The sequence below is a fragment of the Toxorhynchites rutilus genome, chromosome 3 (genome assembly GCF_029784135.1).
Source record: "Toxorhynchites rutilus septentrionalis strain SRP chromosome 3, ASM2978413v1, whole genome shotgun sequence".
Taxonomy (NCBI): Eukaryota; Metazoa; Arthropoda; class Insecta; order Diptera; family Culicidae; genus Toxorhynchites; species Toxorhynchites rutilus.
In genome coordinates, this window is record NC_073746.1 from 116,015,992 (window position 1) to 116,033,289 (window position 17,298).

The following is a 17,298-nucleotide window of genomic DNA, read 5'->3' on the forward strand; positions in this document are numbered from 1 at the left end:
GCATTAGCTAATTTGAAAAATTTAAAATTGAAAAACGCCAATGAAATCGAGAATTTTATTAAACAACTCGATGTTTTAGCAGACAAATTGAAAGACACTTATATTAGAGAACAAATTCCTGACAATGTAGCGAGGAAAATGTCTCAAAAGGCAGCAATCCAAACACTTATCGACGAGACATCAAATAAAGAAACGAAAATGATGTTAAGAATTGGAAAATTTGATAATCTCCAAGAAGCCATCAATGTCATGGTGGAGAACGAGAAGACGGGAAATAGAGACACAAATGCAGTAGTACTGCATTCGATAAAAAACAGGCAACCAAACAATTCTGGACAGAATAATAACAAGTACTTAAACCACAATATTAACCATAGAAATTCAATGATGACCGATCGATTCAACCAGAGAAATTATTCTCAATGCGGATATCAGAATAGATACCCAGATAACAACAGAAATTTCAATCGGAATTGGCAACAATATCCCATTAACAGAAATTTCAACCAAGGGTCACAACAATATCCTACTCAAAGAAATTTCTACCAGAATAACAATAGAAATCCTAACGGAACTTACAATAGAAATAACATTCCAGCTAGGATGTACGCTGTAAATCATCAAAATATTCCTCGACGGAACGCACATACTAACAATAATCAATTTTATCCACAAATTGAATCGGATAATAATTGCCAAGCTTTGGTACCATTCAATAACAACAATACAGTACCTAACCCCAACAATCAAACGACGCAATCAGGAAATTACAATTCTGATTATTTTTTAGTCAACCAGTAACAATTGAACGCAGATGTCGACTAACTGGACAATTGTTACGGTCAGACTCACCGATTTTGACAATAAATTTAAATGCATCAAACTTTATTCAGGTCAAAGTGCACATGACTGGAAATAAAGTATGCAACCTAATCATTGACACCGGTGCAGATATTTCGTTGTTTAAAGCACGAAATATTCTCCCAACTCAACCTGTAAATAGTAACAATAAAATTAGATTAACCGGAATTACGGAAAACAGTGTAGAAACTTTAGGTATAACAAATACAGCTATGTGTTTTAATAATACTTTAACTTTAAATCATGATTTTCATCTAGTTACCGCAGACCTACCAATACAAGCAGACGGTATACTAGGAAGGGATTTTTTAATAAATTATAAGTGTTTAATAGACTATGAATATTGGCTACTTACCTTTAATATAGCTAATGTACAGATTTCAATACCAATAGAAGATAATTTAAAAGAAGGCTTCATGTTACCAAGCCGTAGTGAAGTAGTTAGAAGGATACCATATTTAAATATTATAGAAGATATGGTAGTTCATTCGGAAGAAATTTATCCAGGAGTTTTCTGTGGAAATACTATAATTTCACCAGCAAAACCCTATGTAAAATTTGTAAATACCACAAACAAACCTTTGTATATACACTATTCAGAATTTAAACCTACATTAAGTATTTTAAATAATTATACAATACTTAATAGTAATAACAAAAATAATAAGAGATTCGATGAAATTTTTAAAATCATAGATACAGAAAAAATCCCCATATATGCTAAAGACAAGTTTAAAAATTTAATTGCTAGATATCAAGATATATTTTGTCTCCCAGAGGAGGATGTGACTAGAAACAATTTCTATTCACAGAATATTGTTCTTAACGACAAAGTACCTGTATATATTCCTAATTACAAGACGATTCATGCTCAACATAATGAAATAAATAGACAAGTGAATAAAATGTTAGAGAGTAATATAATCGAACCCTCGGTTTCACCATATAATTCACCAATTCTTCTTGTACCAAAAAAATCTTGTGACAATGACAAGAAATGGCGTTTAGTTGTCGATTTCAGACAACTGAACAAGAAAATTTTAGCAGACAAATTTCCTCTACCAAGAATTGATGATATTTTAGACCAACTTGGAAGAGCAAAATATTTTTCAACTTTAGATCTCATGTCAGGTTTTCATCAAATACCTTTGGACAATGAGTCTAGAAAATTTACAGCATTTTCAACACAAAATGGACATTATCAGTTTACGAGATTACCGTTTGGATTAAATATAAGCCCAAACAGTTTTCAACGCATGATGACCATTGCAATGGCTGGTTTAACTCCAGAAATATCCTTTATTTATATTGACGATATTATCGTCACGGGATGTTCAGTTAATCATCATATTTCAAATTTGACTCAAGTTTTTGAACGATTAAGATTTTATAATTTGAAACTTAATGCTCAGAAATGCAAATTTTTTAGCACTGAAGTTACCTTTCTAGGTCATAAAATAACAGAGCATGGCATGTTACCAGATGATTCTAAATTTTCAGTAATTCAAAATTACCCAATCCCAAAAAATGCAGATGAAGTCAGAAGATTCGTTGCATTTTGTAATTATTATCGAAAATTTGTACCAAATTTTGCATTGATTGCAAATCCACTTAACCAACTTCTAAAAAAGGATTCAAAATTCAGATGGACAGATAATTGCCAAAACGCATTCAACATATTACGAAATTCATTAATGTCACCTAGATTACTCCAATATCCAGATTTTACGAAGCAATTTATATTAACAACAGATGCTTCAGACATTGGCTGTGGAGCTGTATTGTCACAAAAAACACTAAACGGAAATTTACCAATAGCATTTGCAAGTAAAACTTTTACACCTGGCGAGAAAAATAAACCAGTTATTCTGAAGGAATTAACAGCCATACATTGGGCTATTAATTATTTCAAACCTTACCTATACGGTAGAAAATTTTTAGTACAAACAGACCATAGACCATTAGTTTATCTGTTCGGAATGAAAAATCCAACATCAAAATTAACCAGAATGCGTCTTGATTTAGAAGAATATGATTTTTCAATTGAATATATATCAGGAAAATCGAATGTAGGAGCAGATGCTTTGTCGAGAATAATAACAACTTCTGACGAACTAAAAAATTTAAACATATTAGGAGTAAGCACGAGAGCAATGACTCGTAACATAAAAAATGATGACAGAATAGTAACATCAACAGATAAAGAGATTTCTGTACCAAGAGAACTTGATCACTTCTCTACGTACATGACAAATAATCCATCAGAAACCAACAAATTAATTAAACTTGAAACAAAAGTTGACAAAAATGAAATAAAATTTATATTAAAGAAAAACAATAAAATTATTGCGCAAGTGCATCAAAGAATTTTAAATGGGAGTCAGACATTAGAATCTGCACTTCTAAAAGTGGAAGAATCAATGATTAAAATGAACCAAAATAAATTAGCGCTCTCAACTAAAGATGAAATTTTTAAAATGCTATCAATTGAAAACTTTAAAACGTTAGCAAATGCACGAGTGTATTTAATAGAAATTATTATTTACAATCCACCAACATTTTTAACAAAAAGGGAAAATATTCAAAAAGTATTATACAATTATCATAATACCCCTACTGGAGGACATATCGGACAACATAGATTATACCTTCAAATAAGAGAGGTGTACAATTGGAGCAATATGAAAAGATCGATTGCAGAATTCATTAAGGCCTGTGAATTATGCAAACGAAACAAAATCATAAAGCATACCAAGGAAAAACAAGTAGTAACTACAACTTCATCTTATCCATTCGAAATTATTTCCATAGACACAGTTGGACCTTTACCTAGAAGTCACAACAACAATAGATATGCAGTTAGTGTCCAATGCGACTTGACAAAATATGTCGTATTGATTCCTGTGCCCACAAAAGAAGCTAATGTAATTGCTAAAGCATTAGTAGACAATTTTATTTTGACTTATGGAACATTTCTAACTTTACGTTCTGATCAAGGAACTGAGTATAATAACGAAGTCTTTGAGCAGATCTGTAAAATGCTTAAAATCGAACAAAAATTCAGTACAGCTTATCACCCTCAGACGATTGGATCGTTAGAGAGAAATCACAGGTGTTTAAATGAATACCTGAGATCTTTCGTTAATGAACATCAAACTGATTGGGATGAATGGTTAAAATTCTATGCTTTCAACTATAATACAACCCCACATTCAGACCATGGTTTTACACCACATGAACTCGTTTTTGGAAATAAAGCTAAACTACCACAGGAATTATTCAAAAATGGAACAGAACCAATATATAATTTTGAACAATATAGCAAAGAATTGAAATTTAAAATACAACGTTCTAACGAAATTGCAAGAGATAAGTTAATAAATCAGAAAGTTCAAAGAGCAACCAATACTGAAAACAATTGTAACCCAATTCATTTAAATATAAACGATAAAGTTTATTTGAAAATAGAAAACAGAAGGAAATTAGATCCTTTCTACGATGGACCATACATAGTGCAGGAACTATTAGATCCTAATTGTAAAATTTTAAACCCTAGAACAAACCATGAAAAAGTTGTACACAAAAATAGATTAATAAAAACATAAACAAAAAATATGACAAACAATTTGTATTCCATTCCAAACGAATTTTTTTTAACACAAAAAAAAATTTTTTTTTTTTCCCTATAATTTCAAAAATATTTCAATTACAAGAGTATAGTAGTTAGTTAAACTTTTAATTATCCTTAATATCTTGGTAACTGTTTAAAATTACATTATTTATTAAGTATCTTACAAATCCAATATATATATTTAAAAATATTCACATGAACTTTCGAATAAAATTTATATCAATGAAATAAAAACTATATGTATCAAACTTTGTAACATTGAGAGAAGACAAGGAACAATTATTTGAAAACCAGAATACTAAGAATGATTTCATTTTATTACATCATTCTCCCGAAGAGGGATGGTGTAGTATGATTTCAAATCCCATTTCCAAATCTCATTTCAAATCCCATATTTCATAGGCCATATATCATTCCATAACCCATTTCCAAATCTCATTTCAAATCCCATATTTCATAGGCCATATATCATTCCATAACCCATTTTTTAAATCCATCCCCAAAACCCATCCTCATAAGCAGTTGATTGTTTCTTAATAAATGACTCATGCGTAGTCACTTCGATTTACAATTCCCATGAAACATTCCTCAAGCACAACTGCATTATTTAGTTAATTGCTTTTCCCCACATTCATCCATAGAAACAAGCCAACGTGCGCTGACGATATGAATGTACTCTTACATCATATCGCGCGCAGCTAAAGGCAATAAACCAGTAACCAAAACAAACCTAGTTCTATTCTGATGAAATACGCGACCATATACAAAGTCGTCGTGACACTTTACGATTTCCCATGAAATCGATATGCGCGCTTACGAGTGCAGTAAGCATTATTATTTCTTGACCCCATTCACATCGAACACTGCATTCGATTGATTGGCTATTCCCCTTTGAAATCAACTTGGCTCCTCCCAGTGAAACTCTACACAAATTGTTGTAACTACTAGCTTAGGACTTTAGTAACCAGTGTTAAGGGAGTTCTAGAGACACACGCCACGCGATAGGTCGTGTTGAGTTTTCTTCAGATAATTTAATATAAAGAGTATCGTGTCTTTGGTACCAAGAAAATGAGAAATAAAGTGTATAGAAGTTATTTGATGTTGACCGTGTTTGTGAACTAAAAACAGTTGATGACAACCGTGAGTTGAGAATGGGTAGAAAAACATTTGAATAGTTTTTATTTTACCATCAGTCACTCCGTTTATAATGCATTTCTGATTGGTGTATATTTCCTGGAATTCTTTCAGTGTATTTTCCTTAATTATTGAGACGTCCGCCCCTGTATCAATGATAAGGTTGACGGGTTTCTCGCACATATCTATTCTAAGTGTGACAAAATTCGTATAGGTCAAATTGCATGTATAAACATTTATTCCCGATTCGGGTACGTCATTTCCCCGTTGCGTTGTTGTGCCTCGGATTGGGGATTTTCCAAAGGCAATTCTTCGTTTTCCGTCACATACACATTCCGTTGTGTTAAGTTGCTAGGTCGGCCTCTGTTGCCACGAGGTTGATTATTTTCCCATCGTCTTCCGTTGTTCAGGTTTCTGTTTCGATTGTCGCGATTTTCATGGTCAAAATCGTTGCCTCTATTTTTGTAATATTGTCTGTTTACGCCTCTGTAATTATTATTACCTCCTCGGTAGTGTTGGTTATTTGATCGGTTATTATAGTAATTTCTGGGAGTCTGCCATCTCGGTTGTTGCTGTCGATAATTAGTTCTGGTATATTGTATGGTGGCTTCATTAATTGTTTGCGGGGTCTCTTCTAAGACCTTATTTATGGCCTCCGTTATTGATTTGAATTGTCCCGCTTTTACAATGATTGAGGTTTTTTCATCCCTCAGTCCAGCGGACATGTGTCTTATTCCTTCTTTAGTGGCCATAGCCTGGGCCACATTTGCTGGTATTTCTTTTGAAATATATGCTCAAGTTGCATGGTCAGCTCTTCTACTTCTTTAACGTAACCAGCTATATTGGTTCGCTGTTTGGTGTTGGATAATTTAGCGATTATCTCTTCAGGAGGAGTGGGGATCGATATCTCCTTTAATTTTGCTATTATAGCATCGATAGATGCTGGTGTCGTGGGGAATGCATATCTAGCCCTACTTTCTAGTTTCGTTAATATTATATTTATTATGGTTGGTTTGTGCTCTTTGTTTGTAACAATTTGTTTGACGACGTTGAGTGCGTCGATAAAATTACTTAGTTTGTTTGGCGCGCCATCGTATGTGGGCACAAGCGCCGACACTGTTTTAATTATATTGACTAAATTGGCCATTTTGGCAGATTTGTTTAGTCTAATGCAGATAATAATTAACTTTGATAAAGTTTTGAGGGTTAGGTCTGATTTATCCCCTATATTTGATAGTTTTTGGTTGATTATCAAAATTAGTTCCCCTGTCAATAATTTTTCATCTCGTGAGCACCGGGTCACCACTTCTGGGGTAATTGTATTTTCTAAAATAATTAAAAGATCGCCAATATCATTTCGAATTTGTTTTATTTCAGTTAATTTCCTCGTCAAAGTTGCTTTCCGATACACTCGGTTCGGAGCCTTTTTAAAATTAGACAGTAGAGCTTTCAATGTTACAAGTTTTGCTTCTACTAGGTCCATTAATTGTGTGGTATTTTACTTTTTTAAATCTACACATTTTTTCTATATTTTTTTTTGTATTTAAAATTTTATTCCCTCTTTAAAAAACGTAGTAGCCGTTTATATATATTTTTTAAATATCTTAACTTACATATTACCACAGTAGCCGATCATATGGTGAATTTTGCCTTCTGGTCGTTGCTGCATGCTGGAGTGGTCCTGCTGCCTCGATGTGGTTGTTGTTGGCTTTCTCCGTTCGCTTCGCCGGCAGCATCCTGGCGATGTCGTCCTCTACTGGTAGTTCCGTTAATATTTGCCAAGTCCGAATGCCACACTATTTCACACACCAAATGCACTCGTATGGTTTTGTATCGTTTTCTGGTAATGTCTACAATTATCATTACACATTATTACGCACTTTGTATAGTGTTCACGACTCCTTTCCTTTACTTAAGGGAGTAATGAAAAGTTTTGTTTTATTAGAGTTCACAGCACTTTACACTGTGGATATGTTACTTAAACGTATTTCCCTCCGCATATTTTCGCGTGAGGTTGCTTTAGCGTATTTCGTGTGCGCGCGAAGGCACAGGTATAGAATCACAATTGCTACTAGTGTCACCATTCCACCAGCGATGAGTCGAAACTCAGTGGTGCTTATTGTATTGTTTGTAATGTTCACGTCTGAAAACCAACCCATTATGCTTGGTATGGTTTATTATTTTTTTTTTTCACTCAGTGTTCAATCACTTAGCCAAATCGTGGCTAACACTAAATCACTAGCCAATCGCAGTTTCACATTTACAGTTTCGATTTCGCGGTCAATCGCGGTTTCGCGCATGTATCACTAAGTATCGCGGTTCCGCGCTGACAGACACTGTCGCGGTCGCCAAATCGTGGTTTCTCCTCTCTTAGGAGCGGGATGTTTCGGATAACTCAATAAACATTCCGGGTTGATGGTTAAAATTGAACTGCTCTATTATTTGCTTACCAACTAGCTTATATAATAACCTAAATTATCGTTGACCCAAACTCAAGCTACCATCGGTGTTTGGAAACAACCAGATGGTTTTTTATGGTAACCATGTGTTAGCCCATGCGGAAGACGAATAGCTGTTTGTACGCAAAGCGTACATGCGGCGAGAGACAGAAAAATAAACAAGGAAAAGTGTCGAATAGCAATAATATTTTATGACCCAGTGAGGAATGAGTGTGAAGCAATATTTTGATTCTGGGTCGTTTGGAAACGATGTTTTTAACATTGCTTTCTAGGCAATATCGTTTTTTGGGTTATTGAAAAATAATGCATGATGGAAATGCATAGGGATGCTACAATCATGGCGAAGGGCAAATGTGGTTAAGACGGAAAGAGGAGAGTTGTGGTGAAATTGGAGATATGTCAGCTATCATCGTCGGAGAGAACGATGTCCGCGAAGCCTCGCGGTACCTGAAGAAACTAGGCAGCACCGGGCCCCGATGGTGTTCAGAACTTCTGGCACAAGAAGCTGACCGTCGCACATCCAAAGATAGCTGAGTGCTTCAACAAGGTGCTACGACCACACAACCTGCCTGAATTCGCCACCCGTGGCGTCACCTTCCTCCTCCCGAGAGCCAGCTACACATCGAACCCATCAAAGCATAGACCGATAACGTGCCTATCGAGTCTGTACTGTAGCGCGCTGGAAGCGCAGCTACTAGTTCCGTCAGCCGGTCAGCCGTGATCCAGTAATCCAGAGGGATTACTAAATTTTACGCATTTGCAATCATGTCTTTTCTATAATCATTTCAGATTACATTTTTTTATATTTATTTTCACTACACACGATACTGAGGAATATTATTTGAATTCTTAACTTCCTATCTCTATGAGAACAACGAAAGAAAACATAACGATATAACGAATCACATTTGAGAAAAAAAAAACCTTTGAACAAGCCTTACATTATCAAACACACCACGACGCGACAACGAAAAATATCCCGCAGTCCTGTCTGTTTCACGAACTTCTCCCAGCCCACGGTTCGAAACAGAGCAAAGAAACGATTGTCCGCTCTCATGCGTCAGGTTGAGTCAGCATTCTCGCGAGTTTCAGAATCGATTGCGTACAACTTATGCACATCGTTGTGTGCAAGATGTCATAGATAGCAGTCCGCTTTATTTGGAAGATCCTCACGAACTCCGAGCGCAAATTATACAACTATTGCTGCGGACGTTGGAAAACTTGAATCTGAAGAACTCTCGTCAATCGATTCAATAGGGGGTTTGGGATATAAACTATAAATGTTCTTGCTCCTTTGCATAGAAGTCCTTTACCTATCGCTTATCTGTGGTTCACCACATGCAACTCCTGATTAAAGTTTATCTCTGACTCATACTGCATTCTAAGGGCAACGGAACCTAGCGCGATAAAGAATGTGTGCGATCTTTTTGGTCCCTTTCCTTTCCGTTATTCTATTGCATTGGGTTTTATTGCACCCGCTACCGATAGGTTAGATTGTTATTTTAGGATTGTACACACGGCTCGCTTTTATCGTGTAATGTTTTCCTTCTGTCCTTCCTTCTTTCGATCATTTACGATTTTAAAATTGAATTGCCAAATTCTTTCGATTCCTTACACATACTTTTTGCATGGACAACTTTAAGGGGGGTAGGGGGTACGAAAATGTCCATGCTTGTTCACGGTGAGGGGGTGGGGTACAGTTAATGTCCACGTGGACGCGTTAAACAACTATTTTTTAAAAGTACATTCAGATCTATTTTCAAAAAAAAAAGAAATCTGTTCTGCATTTTCAAGAGTGTTGAAACTTTCCGCCAATTTTGAGTATTCCATATTTATCCATAGAATGATCATGTCGATATTTTTACATATTATCGAACTTCTTCGCTGAAATATGCATTCTGAATGAAACACACATAAACGGTGAGCGATCAAGCTTCCATTGATAGTGGAGGATCATCGTTTTCAACTTCTAAGCTACGTCATATTTGAGCATAAACAGAACTCTGTGTTCTAGGTCCAGATATTCACGAGAGTAAATTTGACATGGCAAACTGCTGATACATTTTTATCCGCAACGCACATGTGGGATGTTGATAACTTTATGAAATGACCGGAATATTTGGAGGATTTTCCAAATAATTTGAGAAGGACTTAGCGAAACTAGTATCTCGCAGCCAAAGTTCAGTAAAGAATTATGCCCATTGGTTGTTCTTTATTCGACACATTTTTTTTGAATAGTATCTCGATTAGCTTCAATTAAAACAGTTTTCAATTCTGCTAAATCATTTCAAAAGTCTTCAGAAAAACTCTTTCCATAGTCACTCGTTCCTCAACTCGTTCCCTCCTCTTTCCTCAACGCGGGGAACAAGGAACGCGCGATCAACACATTCGCGGTTCCCCTGCTGACCTTCAGTTTTGGTGTAGTCAAGTGGAGCAGAACTCACCTAGAAGACCTTGAGAGGAGGATGAGGAAAGCATTCAAAGAGGCCGGAATGCACCATGCTCAATCGGCACTTGAGAGAGTGTCACTACCATGCATAGAAGGGGGACTTGGAATTGTCGACATATTCGCACTGTTTGTTGCCCAGGTACGGCAGCTGTGCGGATACTTCGCAGAATGCGCCAACCAACACGTGCTATACCGGGCTGTCTGTGCCGCTGTCAGGATATACAGCGCTTTGCACTTGGCGCAAACGAAGTACCAACTAAACTGCTATCTGCAGACAGTGGAGGATAAGATTGCAGCTTGGAAGCAGAAGGCAGTGCATGGTGCCCACCCCCATCAACTGGACCCGCCACACGTCGACAAGGCCGCATCTAATCTATGGCTAACGCGTGGTGAACTCTCTCCCGTAGTTGAAGCGGACCATGATAGCCATCCAGGATAGAATAATGTCGACAAGAAACTGCAAGCGGTACGTCTGGCATCAAGACGTTGATGGCGTTTTCCGGGTGTGTTATCAATCAGGTGAAAACATAGAACACATTATGGGGGACTGTCCCGTTTTGACCAACGCAGCCTACACCGAGCGCCACAACAACGTGGTCCGCATTGTTCATCGACAACTGGCGCTCCAATGTGGTCTATTGGAAGATAACGTACCCAACTACCGGTATCTGCCTGCACCTGTCCTGGAAAATGAACGTTTCAAACTGTACTGGGATCGCACTGTTCTGACCGACCTCTTGATCCGTTTTTATAAAAAATTTGGCAATTGAATCAACTCATCCACTTTCATGGCTTTTCAATAAGTCATTGGAATCAGAAAGGTTCCCAAAAATATGGAAAAACCCTTTTGTTGCACCTATATTCAAATCCAGTAATAGATCCGATGTAAAAAATTATCGTGGAGTAGCAATTATTTCTTGCATTCCAAAACTCTTTGAAGCCATAATAAACCAAAAACTTTTCAATAACTAAAGACACGAATTACAAATAAGCAACACGATTTTTTCAGAAGACGATCAACAACAACCAGTCTATAGAAAACAAACGCAGCGCTGCGCTTGAGTTTAATTTTCATCAGCGCGCTCAAAGAAAACTCGTATTCTCTCTTGGTGCGAAGAGCACAAAATTCATAAGCACGACAGCGCAAAATGTACCCGGCTCAGAACTCAGATACTAAACATTTCTTCTCACTTGTGTGATGCGTGTCTCATTCTATACACACACACACACACACACACATACACATCAAATTCTAGCGCCCGCTTTGTCTTCGTTTGTTCTAAGCAAAGCATAAAAACAACAGCGCGCCCCCATTTGAATCGTATACGCTTGTGTGAAGAAAAATATCTCAACAGAGATCCAGATTCAAGCGCGCAGTATAGAAATACGGCGTAAGAACGGCGCTGACAACCAAACATTTCATCTGTGTTTCGGAGCGTGCTCATTCGCCAGAGCGCATGTGTGCACAAGCAGGGGGAACTCAACTGGGTACAAACATTTTGTTGCGCATCAGCACCGAGTTGCATTCTGAAGACTGACAACAACAAATTTGCTGGAATTTGTCACATTCACTTTGAATGCAATGGATAATTGTAATCAAGTTGAAGCTCTATACACTGACTTTAGTAAGGCTTTCGATCGTGTTGATATACCATTACTGCTTCTTAAACTTCAAAAAATAGGGATAGAAGTCAAGCTATTGAAATGGCTAGAATCATATTTGACTGACCACACGAAAATGGTAAGATTTAATGGGAAAATTTCAAACACAATATTTGTTACATCCGGAGTTACTCAAGGCTCTCATTTGGGGCCACTTTTGTTCATTTTTTTGTTAATGACGTTTGCGTTTTTCTTAACAGTGTTAAGGCACTTATCTACGCAGATGATATGAAGCTGTATATGGAAATAAAGAATGAAAAAGACTCCCAAACATTCAAAGATCAAGTTGACATAGTTTATAATTGGTGCCCTAAGAGTTTATTACAGCTCAATGTTAGGAAATAGACTTTGATGACTTTTACAAGAAGAAGAACACCATTGAACAATGGTGTAAGGCTGGGAAATCAACCCATCAGTAGATGTCAACGAGTAAGAGACTTAGGTGGTCTTAGATTCGAAACTAACCTTCGTTGATCATTATAATACAATCATCCATAGAGCAAATAATATGTTGAGCTTCATCTAACGCTCTAGTTACCATTTCCACGATCCGTACACAATAAAAACATTGTATATTACATACGTCAGATCAATTCTCTAATACTGTAGTATTGTATGGTCCCCCTACATAACTTAACACGGAGACAGAATTGAATCTGTACAAAAACAATTTCTATTATTTGCACTTCGTAATCTAGGCTGGTCTTCATATCATCTCCCTCCATATGTTGCATGTAAATCAATATGAAAAGCTTAAAAGAACGTCGGAACTATGCCATGATTCTATTTATTATTGACATCATATCACAACGAGAGGACTCAGAAAAAATTTTAGAAAACCTAATTTTTTATGCACCGATTAGGCACCTGAGAAACTCTAACATTTTCTACATAGATTACCGAAGAACGAATGATGCCAAATATAATTCTATTTATCGTATGATGAGCCTCTGTAACGAACACAGTGAAATAATTGATGTAACCATGTCATGGTCAATGCTCAAAGACTATCTGAAAAGAATAAGATATAGTTAAGTTTCACTGTAATATTTGGGCAGCATATTTAGCATATTTATAAATAAATAAAAAAATAAAAAAAAAATTGATTATGTAACTTGTTAAAATCGTCTCTTGAATTAAACGGATAAATTATAAAGCCAGCACTCTTTAGTTTTTTTTAGTTTTAAGTAAGTAGTTTTAAGAAGTATTAAGAATGTATCGGTCTACAATTTTGATTGACGACAATAAATAAATAAATATAATGATAAACGAATTTTAAAAAAAAAACTCTAAATTCTTATTCACAATCAACCTTTCGTCGCAGGTTTTCAACACAAAGCGCACGCTGCTTCAGATGCTTGGTGATTTCCCCCGTGCATGGGCTCTCCTGTTGGAATTCATCGAGAACTCTGCCCTCAGCAAGAGCAACGAAGTTTCACTGGCGGCACTGAAATCATACCAGGAAATACTGTACAACAGACCACCCTCCGCGGCGGACGACAAAGCTAAACACTCGAAGGAGAGTGAGAAGGCAGCCAACGAAGAAATCGACATATGGAACGTGGCGTGGCGCGTTTGGTTGAACATTGGCGCAGAAAGCACCAAGCCGCCTTCACTGGCAGATAGCTCGGATAAGGGGGGAGAGGAGATTTACATCCCTAGCCAGGCATTCTTAACCGCACTGGTACAGATCTTTCCCGCCCTGTTCCAGCACATCCGAAACCGATTCAGCAACAAGGATCTCACGCTGCTGTGTGCCGTCCTCATGAATGCTGTGGCGGTTCCGGTGCATTCGGATTCGACTCCCTACATTATGTCGACTATTTCCGATTCGCTGCTAACACCGTTGCACGATGGCGTGCTCGATTGTATGGAACTACTGCAGAAGGAAGCGATCGGTGGGGCAGGGTCCCACTTGAGGCACATGATATCGGCCATCTTCAAGCAGTTGTTAAGCTTCAGCAAGTTCTCCTGTGTGCCACCGACGTTCGATCGGATTGAAACGAGGTTGGTTTTGAAATGATTGACTTTTCTGTTAGCGTTATTATTATCAACAACCATTTCCAGACCGGTGAAACCAGCTCGCTCTGGTAGTGGAGCTGTTTCACACCAAGTTCCCACAGGAAACGGTATCGAATGGGTTAGTATGAACTACATTCCCTTCGGAGAGAAAGCCTTGACGGTGGCGGTGAGACTGTATCAGCAGACAGCGAACGACGAGACGGTCGTCGAGGGTCAAATCATGCATGAAATCATCAAAGCATTGCATCTTCCGCTATCACTCAAGTACAAATGTATGTCCGCCAGCACCTGGAAGCTGGCCATCTCCAGCTTGATGACTATCCTGCATACGGGGCTCCCAGTGGCAAGGAAGTATCCCAAGCAGTTTGCCCCCATGTGGAAGGACCTGTCCGACACGCTGGATCAATTTTTGTTCCCCAAAAGGTAAGAATCACTAGAATCACCACTCTGGAGGCAATGATATACGCTATATTATCTTGCAGTGTTTGTGTCGTTGAGGATCGTGGCTTAGACGAGTTAGTCCTTGATGAGGCTATCGATTGCCAGGTCATCGAGCTTATCCGAGACGAGATTCTTCCGTACAGTCACGAAATCCCACAGCAATTTATCTTGGATGCAGTCGTGCTTCTCAACAAAGGATCAATCCATTCTGCAACAACAGGAAGCACCCCATTTGCTGGATGTGAAACGGAACTTAAGCTACGGGAAGAATTTGCCAAAACATGCTTCGAGACGCTGCTGCAATTTTCCCTGTTGGATGATGGGATTGCAGGCGTCGGTGCCCCGGAAATTGGAAGTAATAAGATTAATAACAATAACACCGATAAGGATTCAACCATTGGCGGAGGAACGACTGAAGGTGGCATCGCCGGACGATTAGCCATTACGGCATTGTTGCATCGGTTCGAGGAGGTGCTTAGGAAGTTCAACGACGACGAACGATTGAGTGGGAAGTTTCCATTGCCAAGGTATTTGTTTAACTTATTTCCCTACTAGCTTGCAGATGGGTGAAATTTCTCGTCTTGCAGATATCGACTCTCGGAGATATCGTTTGTGCTGAAAGCAGTAGCTACACTTGTTATCTCGATGAAGAAAGCACCACCAGCGAAAGGTTAGTAGTATTCAGTTGCCAATAGGTAAAGCATTCGAAATTTAATATTTCAAATTTCTCCCACCAGTCGGCACTACAGCCTGGGAGCAATTGATAGGTTTGTACCCTTACCTGGTGGAATGTACCACTACATCCTCTGCTGAGGTATCCCGTTCACTGCGGGAAGCCCTTCTGCAATACTGTGATCTACTACGACCACCCCTCTCGGCCACGAGTAATTCCTCCTCAACGAGTAGTCTGGGCCGGCTCGAAAGCACTAACGAGTTGACCAACACCAATGGCATAAGCCACTGTTAGCTAGGTTCCTTCTCGGCCGGAGGTTTCTACTTTCTTTTAATGTACGATACCGGTCTGCTGGTGAAGATTGTATTTTAAAAGTAAGATTTAGTTTTTATTCCTCTTCTGTTACTTTATTATCTGTTTTCTAATGCAAGAAATCGTAAAAACATAGAAATATATATGTAAAGATTATTTATATTATTCTCAAATGAGATAACTTCAAACTTTCCTGACAAATTTAAAATCACAAATCATTCTTATCCCACACCTGATACTATTTGTTGGAATAATACCACTGTTATGAAACTAAAATTGTGATTACATTATCCTTACAGTTGATGAGAGGTTACAGAAAAAATAGCTTTGTCGCTTCCTATCTTCAATTATTTTTTGATAATCTCCAAAAACGAAAACGGAGAATTCGCACTTAAGGTTCTTAAACATTTCTATTAAAATCTTTTCGTAACATCTCTTGTATTCGAAAAAAGACGTATTGAGATATAGACACTTATTATCAACATCGTAGAACATTGCAGCGTTATTTGTTGCTAGACGAAATAAAAACATAAATTTCCCACATTATTAGCAGTGATAGTGCCAATTTGAAGCATTTAAACTTTCATGAAACGTTGTGCAGTTTAGCGCGATTCTTTCTCCTGTTCCTACCGGTTTTTCGCCCATAAATGTCTGCGATTCCATTCTTATTATTTTAGCCCGAACTGGGAAAAACCTTTGGAGATAAAACAATGCGCATTCATACAACACTCTTGCATGGTTGTGTTAAAGTTAATAGATGCCTATGGAAATAAGGAAAGAAAAGTGGTAACAATAGAGAGCAGTTAAAAACTAGTAAACTAAAAAACCCCTTTTCTAAAGTATCGTGAAAATATTTCAGAGTAGTATATTTTTCTCACGTTTGCAGTGAAAGCCTAGCCAACGAAAATGATGAGGTATCATCATGGAGGCAAACCAATACGAAACCCCATCTGCATCGATTAGGATGTTAAAAAAAATACCGACACAACCTGGGGTATATTCTCTTGCACAACAGATATTTTAACCGTAATTTATCAGTACACATAAACACACACACACTGAAGTACATAAATATATACACATCTTTAGGGAATGTTTGGAAACCGACGCTGAGAACCACAAATACAATAAAAGGAAACGAATTTATATTGAACAAATAAATGATTCTGAAAATTTATATGGTTACGCACGACTGAAGAGCTAGTCAAGGTTGCTGATAGTCGCATTTAATATTGCACACTACTATGTTGAGTTCATTCAATTATCAGTAACCTTGATGCTAGTCACTGTCCTTGTCCGAAAGTCCTTGAGCTATACAGTACCGAGTTTGTTAAGCAGATTAGTTTCATTAAAAAAAGGTAACACCGCACCGACTTTTATATGCCGCTCAACACCTTTGGTGTTGAGCGGCATATAAAAAAAACACGTCTTCAGGAAAATTCCAGAAAACGACTCTTGGAATCTCTGTAGATATATGCCACGAATTTTAACTTTTTGATAATACTGCAAGTAGGCTATGAAAATAGATTTGCATTGGAAAAATAATAAAATTCAAACGTCTTTTCGTTTCCGTAAATAAAATAGAAAAAAATACAGGAAGGTTGTGTCCGAAGCATGACCGCAAAGTTGACGTAGGATTACGTTAGAGGCTATT

The 17,298-nt window shown here is 37.5% G+C and overlaps 2 protein-coding genes across 4 annotated transcripts in view; one reads left to right on the forward strand and one right to left on the reverse strand.

The window, feature by feature from the left end:
• The window catches only part of LOC129780207 (protein MON2 homolog), a 70,039-nt gene extending 53,238 nt beyond the window's left edge, over positions 1-16,801 (forward strand). Inside the window, exons 4-8 of the mRNA XM_055788231.1 lie at positions 13,521-14,203; positions 14,264-14,641; positions 14,701-15,186; positions 15,247-15,329; positions 15,397-16,801. Coding sequence (XP_055644206.1) covers positions 13,521-14,203; positions 14,264-14,641; positions 14,701-15,186; positions 15,247-15,329; positions 15,397-15,626 — 1,860 coding nt within the window. The 3' untranslated portion in view covers positions 15,627-16,801. The remainder of the gene's footprint in view (positions 1-13,520; positions 14,204-14,263; positions 14,642-14,700; positions 15,187-15,246; positions 15,330-15,396) is intronic.
• The window catches only part of LOC129780210 (translation factor GUF1 homolog, mitochondrial), a 28,757-nt gene continuing 18,729 nt past the window's right edge, over positions 7,271-17,298 (reverse strand). Inside the window, exon 4 of one of the 3 annotated variants that reach the window (XM_055788242.1) lies at positions 7,271-7,476. In XM_055788242.1, the coding sequence (XP_055644217.1) occupies positions 7,428-7,476 (49 nt within the window). In that variant the 3' untranslated portion in view covers positions 7,271-7,427. Of the gene's footprint in view, positions 7,477-13,068; positions 13,208-17,298 lie in introns of those variants that run through there. The other 2 variants (XM_055788239.1, XM_055788241.1) reach the window with 2 other exon arrangements.